This window comes from Cucumis melo, chromosome 11 (assembly GCF_025177605.1).
Source record: "Cucumis melo cultivar AY chromosome 11, USDA_Cmelo_AY_1.0, whole genome shotgun sequence".
Taxonomy (NCBI): Eukaryota; Viridiplantae; Streptophyta; class Magnoliopsida; order Cucurbitales; family Cucurbitaceae; genus Cucumis; species Cucumis melo.
This window is the reverse complement of record NC_066867.1, coordinates 272900-282134: the sequence shown is the minus strand read 5'-3', so window position 1 is coordinate 282134 and position 9235 is coordinate 272900. Positions and strand designations below refer to the sequence as shown.

General features: G+C 35.3%; 2 protein-coding genes across 3 annotated transcripts; both read right to left on the bottom strand.

Moving 5' to 3' along the window:
* Positions 1 to 744: 744 nt before the first annotated feature.
* Positions 745 to 3223, bottom strand: LOC103499600 (uncharacterized). The gene is made up of 3 exons (XM_008462626.2): positions 2929 to 3223; positions 2665 to 2808; positions 745 to 1495 (listed from the first exon to the last, which is right to left on the bottom strand). The coding sequence occupies exons 1-3, from the start codon at positions 3091 to 3093 to the stop codon at positions 1352 to 1354; spliced, it is 453 nt and encodes a 150-aa protein (XP_008460848.1). The 5' UTR covers positions 3094 to 3223; the 3' UTR covers positions 745 to 1351.
* A 1478-nt stretch (positions 3224 to 4701) lies between these two features.
* LOC103499599 (protein SUPPRESSOR OF GENE SILENCING 3) lies at positions 4702 to 8287 on the bottom strand. Of its 2 annotated transcripts, none has more exons than XM_051091541.1 (6): positions 8062 to 8287; positions 6423 to 7456; positions 5977 to 6274; positions 5590 to 5834; positions 5264 to 5421; positions 4702 to 5149 (listed from the first exon to the last, which is right to left on the bottom strand). In XM_051091541.1, the coding sequence occupies exons 2-6, from the start codon at positions 7443 to 7445 to the stop codon at positions 4921 to 4923; spliced, it is 1953 nt and encodes a 650-aa protein (XP_050947498.1). In that variant the 5' UTR covers positions 7446 to 7456; positions 8062 to 8287; the 3' UTR covers positions 4702 to 4920. The 2 variants fall into 2 exon arrangements, with proteins under 2 accessions (XP_050947498.1, XP_008460847.2); XM_008462625.3 differs by having other exon boundaries at positions 8087 to 8256.
* Between the last annotated feature and the right edge of the window lie 948 nt (positions 8288 to 9235).

The following is a 9235-nucleotide window of genomic DNA, read 5'->3' as shown; positions in this document are numbered from 1 at the left end:
TTAACACCCAAAGATGATTGAAGACTCAATTCATTTAGAAAATTGTATTGAAAAAAGTTAATTAATTAGAAACTCTTAGCACGTTTTTTTTAAGTCAGAGTTTCAATTCGTTTAATCTTTGTGCCTCAACTCATCTCTTATAGTGAATGAAAATATGAATTTACACGTCTAATCTTAAATTTACATCCTTACAAATAAAAGATTTTATTAAAACGAAATAAAACCGTCACAAATATGTCAATCGAGCTCAAAGATAGCATAACATATGGTTCGTAATGTTTGATAAAATAAGCTAACATTAGTTTTACCTCTAGAACATGTAGTTTTTTCAATCCAAAGAAAATGTTTATAATAAATACTAGGGTTAGATTCATGAAAACATGTGATGGATTCTTTCCCTCAAACAACTACACAAAACACTCCTACTATCTAGTTCATCCCTAACTATAATTCTTGTAAAGAAAATCCAAAACTCAATGTTAAATCAAATTAACAACACACACCCAAACCTTAAGTTTAAACTAAAACAATTTACATCTCATATACATAGACTTCTTAAACTCAAACTAAAATAAAATAACCTACATTGCAAGCATAAATTATCTAAACCTGAGCTAAAATAGTTTACACCCCAAACAACTTCGTAAAACTCTCCTAATCAGTCAAATAGTATTCAAATCAACAATGTAAAAAAAGGCCATATCTAGTCACAATAGTATACCAACATATAATAGAAGTTGCAAATGAACACGAAGAAGAATCGACATTAGAGGTAATGAATTCCAAAGTTAAAAGATGGGATGTAAAACATGCAAGCCAAGCGCAGAATGCTTACTTCAACCCACGTAGAGATTAAGAAGTTTACAAACTAACTAGGCAATTGCTTCAATCTATAGAGAGATTTAAGAAGCTTACAAACTAGATTGGGCGAGAATTGTTGAACAAATTCTTGAAGTTTCCACATATAAACCCCTTCATGAACATCCCCAGGAAGAAATGCATCCCTAGTGTCATGTTGCAAATTCCTCCCAAATTGAGTAGCAAGAGATAGAATGATAAGTTTTATAGATTTCTTCACAACCACATCACTGAAGGCTTTCCCCTAATCAATCTCCTCTTGATGATATCCCTTTGCTACCAAGCCAGCCTTATACTTAGCTACACTACCATTTGGAAAATGCACAAAATGTAACATCCCATTACATTTCTTACGACAATGTGATATTTTCACCATTACATTTCTTGCAACATGTTATCATTATTAGTACATTTCTTTCAATTGAAGCTAGAAAATGTAATCTGGCAGAGGAAAATGGTTGGCAACACGACGTCCAATATTGAAAGTTCATGACTACAACTTGCTTGAGACAGGGACGTAGGTGGTGAGCCGACCCTGAGCAATAATTTTACCATTGCTTTTCTTCCTAAATTCAACATTAACTACTGCAATGGTCTTTCCCATACGCAAAACGTTGCTGTCAATCTCAATCTCCTCCTAAAATACCAGTCAGAAAGTAGTATCATACACTTGAGAACGGGTTCAACAGGAAGGATACAAAGAAATGACTGAAGCCATCTAAAGGCAACCAAAGAAAACACACTTTACCATCAATGGTTGATGTGTGAACTAAATCAGTAAATTCTTTTTTGCACATAAACAAGCTACCTTTTATTAAAACAAATGAAAGTATCAAGACCAAGACAGACAAAAATACATGACCTATCACCACAAGGAAAATAAAAAGAAGAAAAAATAGTAACAGTCAATACAATGTCCGTTTGATCGAGGAATGATGCCTTAACAAATTAAGCAATACTTATGGTTAGCAATTCTCGTCTAAGTTCACTTGAACCTGCAGTTCAAATTCCTACAATGATCATCTATTTTCCTTTAAAACTTCCATAGAATCGTCAGTCTTTCACAAATTAGCTGATTAGAAAGCCAAGAACATGATTCTTCAAAAATCTAGGGAGTTCTTTAGCTGTCATATTATAGTTATTCCTAGATCTAGGAACTGCAGACAACTTTGCTAATAGCAATAGAGCGTGAGTGTGCCCACGATCTCTTTCACTTGAAAGAATTATTTATCTTTACGATCACTCTTGAGAATCTGTTGAATGATTCAATCCAATCATGTCTAAGAACTGGAACTTCTTAACCCAATAATAACGTCAATGTTAATTTGGGATTAGTGTCTAGGAAATGGGAATCAAATTAATATTTAACCGTAAAGTTAAGTCTTATATAAACTGAACCAACACATACCCTTGAGCTTCGTGTAAGTTCCCCGGACAGCCTAATCCAATCTTCAAACCCAAATAACTCAAAATTCTTCAATTATTAGCCCCAAGAATTACTTACTAAAAGATAACATATCATGAAAATCCACTTTAATTTTGTACCTTTTCTTTCCATCGAGTGAGGAGAGAGGGGAATTTTACATTATTAACATTACTGAAGAAAAAAAAAGTGTGTTGTTGGTTATACCAACAGGTAGGAATCTGATCAATAGACAGCTTTCGTAATTAGAAGTTGGAATTTAGATTCACAATAGATGGAGCAGTAATTTGAGCTTCCATATCAGTTAGTAGAACAAAAATAGTTAGAGAGTCGGTAAAGTGATGAAGATCAAAGAAACAGAAAAGGGGGAAAGTGGAACTGACGTCGAGATAAGCAGCATCGAAGAAGGAGACGTTGACTTCGAGGGAAACTCCGGTGGAGGAAGGGGTTAGAGTCTTCACCGCTGCATGACCCAAACAATCGACAAGTAACGCGGAGGCTCCTTGGCGCATGGAATTATTATCGTTCTTAATCAAGCAGTAAACAGAAGAAATCAAAAGGCAAATAGAAAAGGGGAGTAGAAATCGCATGAGGAAGTGGATGGAAGGAGAAGAAAAAGCAAGTAGAAGAAGAGAGAAAAAGCATACAAGCAAACGAGCAGGGACTTTGAGAGAGCAAAGGACGCGACCAGGTTGGAGGAGATCAATGCGAAGAGCAGTCATCACAAAGAACTGGAAAAATTTGAAAGGAAGGTCATCCATGGGGGAACCAACCTTGGGATCATTATCTACGATTCCTTTTGTCTTTCCCATATCTCAATGGGTGTCTTATTTCTCATACAAAGTAAGTATATATATATAATCTGTTTTGGGGTTTTTGAACAGATATATTATTAATATTGCTCTCTGTCTTACATTTCAAATCCAACAATTTGGGGATTTTTGAACTGCTCGTTTCTTAGGATCGAATCAAAATTAATTTAAAAGCTTTTTTTAAAAAAAAAAAGAAGAAAAAAAAAAAAAAGAAAAAATTGGCCTTTTACTTATGTTGACGCCATGTTAAAATATTATATTACTTTGACCCCCTTCTCTTGCTTTTTCTTTTCTTTTTTTCTTCTGAGGAATTCTCTTGCTTCTTTCTCTTTCTCAATTTGCTTTCCTATGCTCATAAATCGCTCGTTTACCTTATTTCTCAAAAAGTATAATTGCAAATTGAGTCCAAGAAGAAATGAAATAATTGATTGAAGAAGAAAAGGGAAAAGTCAACTGAAGTTGTGGGATCAAAATCGTAATTTCATATGGTGATTAGGTTTTTGGAGGGCAACTTTTAAAACATACCACCAAATTTGGAGAGTAGACACCTAGGCATAAGGCCAAAAAAAAAAAAAAAAAAAAACAAATTGATGATATTCAGTAAGACTTGAGGAAACTGGAAACAAAAAACAATATATGGGGAGGAAGAGATTTAACCTCAAAGTAAGTAATACAGAATGTATGTGAGCTTTTTAAGATGGGAAAAGATAACTAACTTATTTGAGAGCACATTTCAACCAGTGGTAGTGTAAAACTAACATCGTGTTTTCATTTTTCACATCTAAATAGAAATACACCGGAAGTTCCAATAACACAATTTGAAGCTACAACTTTTTTATTTGAAACATAATTCTTTAACTATAATTTATTTTATAAATTAACTAAAGTTATGAAAATTGACAAAAAAAAAATAAAAAATTATGGCTCATTGCAAATATGACATTAACGATATCATACTATCAAGAGTTTATCTGCTTTCAAATTTACTCTTTTTACAATTTAAATTTCCTCCTTTTAAAAATATAATCACATTGAAACCATTATCATAAATTTATGCAAATACCCCTTAAATTTAACAAAAAGAAAATATTTCACATATAGCACAATAAAAAAAATTACTTTTCGCATATTTCGATATGAGCTAACTTATAAAGATTAAATTTACTTTCTATCATAGATAAACTGCTATCTATTTATAAATATTTTAACCAATATTGTTATTCAAAATAATTTGTCATATAACATATAGAATTAATTATAAAATTATTTAAGTTCAAAGCTAATAAAATTTGAAAGAGTTTTTTAAAATATAGCGATCTAAATCAAAATATAAAAAATAACAAAATTTCACACACATAAAGTAGTAATAAATTAAGAAGTTTGGTTATATTAGAAAATACCACTAACTAATTTAGAAAGTAATTTCTAAAAATAATAAAAACGATGATGATGAACACATAAAGATAAACATGGTTATATTTTTGTCCCTAATTCTTTTGAAAACAGAAAAAAGAAGTGAAAAGTTATTCAGAAAAATAATTTTAGAATTAAAAGCCTATTTTTACCTACACTATGTTACCTAAAAAATTCTCAATTAACAAACCTATCTTTAAATGGAAAAACGCTATCATTATATTTACCAAAAGTAGCCAGTCATCACGCATTCAGAAGCTCAACCAAAACCCCAAGGTTCAACTGTTTTTGGTTGTCCTTCCTATACCGCACTATGTTTGAGAATAGCGTAACAAAAGTTAGGAGAGGAAAACAGGTTGTAACTCTCCTACGTAGACACTGTTCTTAGTTGCAAGCTACGATCTCAACCAACCATCAACTCAACTGCGCTTCTGCAGATTTAGAACTCTCAGGGGTATACTTCTCCATCAACCGTGTTAGTTCCGCATTAAACTCTTCCTCCAGAACAACTTCTTCGTCCCAATGTCTCCGTTTCATCGCTGCCATCTTATCTTCATGAGCTTTTATCAGCTCCTCCCTTTCTACTACAAACTCTGCCATTTCCTTCTCTTGGAACTTTATGAACTTTGCCAGGTCCTCCGCCCTGAGCAAAAAATGAAATTTTCAAGGAAAGCTACAAGAAATTTGTAACACAGTTTTTCTCAGACAAACCATAGTTTTCCCAATGTTAGAATTAGGCAAACAACTATCTGAATACCTGTTTCTATATTCATCTGTATTTGAACGGCTTCCATTTGTTTGTTTCATCTTCTCACGTTCCTCCTGTTGCAACCTTTCAAAGTTCTCTTCCTTTTCGTCCCTCTTATCATGCAATAGTTTGATTTGTTCTTTGAAAAATTGTTCTTGCATTTGCATCTTCATCGTGTGAAAAACATAGAAGGTTACTTGGAGCATTCAACAGAAAATGATTTTTGAAGTGCCATCTTTAAAGCTAAAAAATATTATAAACCGTGTTGAACATTTAGACCTTCAGCTAAAATTTATTTTGATCTCTAACACTCCCAGTTGAAAAGGCATACATACCTCTTCTATATTCTCTTCGTGTTGCATTAGTGTTCTCTGTCTGACAATTCTATTTTCTTCCTTGGTCTTCCGAAGCTTTTCACACACTTTTCCAAGAGATTCTTCGTAGGCTTTAGCCTTATTCCTTTCTTTTACGACCCTGTTCTTTAACCAGCTAAGTTGTTGGTTGTCTGCACTCATTTGCCTTATCTGATCTACGACCATCTCTTGATATGATCTCAACTCAAATTTCATCTTAGATTTGCCTATTTAATATTTGTAAAGATCACAAAGAAAACAAAACTTCACGTCTTAATCACAATCGCACATTCTATGAAAAGGAAAAAACTAGTCAAGGACCTCAAATTTCCTATACAAACACCAACAAAGATGAGAGAGAGACGAAACCTTGCATATGCTGGTTAAAAATGTCCAGGTCTTCTTTTAGTGCCATAAAACCATAGAGTTGGCGCTTCCCACCTGGATAAAACAAATTCCTTCCCGCACGATTCCAAGCATCTCTATCAGTTCTTTGCTCAATGAAATGCTTGTGCAGGCGCTCAGCATCTAAATAACCTTTTGCTGAGGGCTCAAAAATTAAAACACTCATCCCACGATGCCCTTGGGGGCCATATGAGTGCCGTGCCTTCACAGGAAGATATAGACTGAAATATTCAACAAGTTCCTGATTTCCCATGCCAATCCACTGCAATTATCACAACAGGAAAGTGAAAAACACATGACCATACAAATTAGTCAGATATCAAACATGCAAATAAGAAAACTGCATTAAATAAATAAAAACATAATTCACTAGCCCGTCCTCTCTTCATGCAGCTGATTTAAAAACATACCTTATCGTTTTCATCCTTCTCAAGCTTTGTATTCATAATAACAACCATAGGAGGCCAGACAATCTCATGATCTTTGTCCTCATCTTTCAAACCTTTCCATTTACCAAATAGTTCGCCAGCAGGAATGACAGATGCTCCCTTACGCCGCAACTCCTCGTCCAACAGTTCTGCCAGCTCTCTGTGTAACTTCACCCTTTTAGATCCTTTTGTTCTGGCATGTGCCATCAAGGGTTGAAGGCCACGGTACCAGTCAATGGCACCAGGACCTCCTTGGCATGCTGGACAATGCCACTGTCTTGCAGGTTCACTAACCTCATCAACAGTCAAACTATCCAAAATCTCAAAGAACTTCTTAAACCATCTACTCTTTTTTCGAGTTTCAAAGCTCTTTTGACTTGCATCAGAATCGAAGTCATCACTCAAGGCGTCATCGTCACTATCCTCCAGATCATCAGAATCATCGTCATTATCATCTCTTTCATTTTCATCACTCAGATTTGAGTTTGAGTTATGTTCATCTATATGTTGGCCATCTTCCAAAACCCTACTTTGACTGGAACCTGCCCTAGATTGCCAATTCCAACCATGCTCCAGGGGAGGGCGAATTACTGCTGGTGTACCTGTATAATTAACATCTGGAGCCCTGGATTGTGACCAAGCATTCCCTCGTCCAGCCGTTCTCCTTCCATCAGGGTATTGAGGTTGCCAATTCTTACCAGGCACCTTTCCTCGTCCACCACCATTACGTAGACCAGCCGTTTGAGCCATATCTGTTGATTTAGGACAAGAATTCTGGGCACCCCACTGTCTAGATGCATTGGTCCCAGCTTTGTTCCTGGACTTTTTGGCATAAACTTCCCAATCACCATCTGCCTGTCCAGATTCCAGGCTAACATCTGCTACACCCCGACTCAAATCGTCTAGCGTAGTGGTAGAAGTACCGGAAACATTGTTCCCCTTAGGTGACCTCTCATTGTTGGTGCCTGAGCTAAAAGTCTTCCCACGCCCTCTGTTTGAACTCATTTTTACGTAACCTGTTCGTTATATAAATATAAATAACTCAATCGTTTAAAAGTTATAAAAGTAGAGGGAGTAAATTACACATTGAAACTACACGATCCTTGACTGAAGCATCTCTTCCAGCCATAATAAGAATAGGCAGATATCAAATCAGACAGGGAAAAGAAACAAAGAATAATGAACAATAAATACACCACATCCTGAACACATTCTGGTGTTACGAAACGATAGATGGATAAGGGTTTTAGAGTTGACGAAGTCGAGTAATAAATGTCAGAGCAAAATGCATTTTGGATTTCCAGGTTAAATGCCAGCAAAGAACAGGAAGAGGTAGACCGTAATCGGAGCCTTAATACGGTGGTATAGAAATGAAACCCGACAAACAAAGACACTCAAGCACAATGATCCAATAATCGAAAGCCATGCAGCTCGTAGAACGGGAGAGGATTCTCAGAACAACGCAAAGAAGCATTCCCGAGATGAGAAAAATCTGATCAAAACATACTGAGCTCTAAAGAAATGCATGAAAACTATGAAATGCCCTAGAAATCACAGACACCTTCATGCTAAGATAACAAAGAGACAAAAAAGACTTGGGACAAAAAGGGCCAGCCATTACAGGAGAAAGGGAAGAGAGAGAATACAATAATTGTCTTGAAGACTGTCGCCGGGAACGGAATCCAGCGCCGGAAAAGGTGAAGTTGGAAGGCGAGCGCGAGCCCAGAAATGGCAAACAAAGGCGGAGGGAAGTGAGTGACAGTGATAGCAATACTGAACCGAGCGAAAAAAGAAGACAAGAACGGCTTTAAACTCGTCTCAGTCGTACGGCTTCGGACTCCAAATAATTATCAAATGCAATTTAATCACTCATGCTTAATTTGTGCACCCTACATAGGTAAGCGGTTTGAAAATTGTGACAAATACATTTTTCTCCCTAATAAATGTGAATTTATTTGAAACAATTGACCTATAGCCATATATTACAATGTGAAAACATAATAAAATGTTACCCCTATCTTTTATAGGGGATTTGATGATTGTGATGGGTTGTAATACATTTGTAATGTGATCATGATGTGATTCAAAATTCAAAAATGTCTTACCGTTTTTAATCTAACGTCTTCTTTTGCTATTTCCATGTTTCGTGATTTTCTTAAAGTTCTCTCTTTTAGAGAGGGTACCAAAATAAAAAACCCTCTCAGAAAATGGGTGCATTGCTAGCTCCATTTCACCTTATTGTTGTCCATACCTGTTCTTTTAGAGGGGATTTGATGATTGTGATGGGTTGCAATAAATTTGTAATGTGATAGTGATCTAAAATTTAAAAATGTCTTACGGTTTTCAATCTAACATCTTCTTTTGCTAATTTTATGCTTCATGATTTCCTTAGAGAGGATACCAAAATAAAAATTCCTCTCAGAAAATGGGTGTATAACACTAGCTCTACTTCACCCTATTGTTGTCCATTGGTTACTTTTTTCTCAAAGTGTTTCTATTAATCTCAAATTACTTTGTAAGACGATTGTTAAACGTCCTGAACGAATAATGTTAGTTGTGTGTTTAGTATTGCTTTTTTTTTTCTTCTTTTTAATACATGACTGGTTAAATTGGTGGTTGAAGTCAATGCTCATATGTGATGAGTTTGACAGTCGAATTTGGTCGTTAGAGGTGATTATTAAAGTTGTCGACTAAAGGCAAAAGTCGTGTGCAGTTGCCCTTGTAGGTGCAATTGGTGGCTAGCAGTTGTAGTTTGTGTGAAAAAAATGTAGTTGTCAGAGTTACAATGCAAAAAG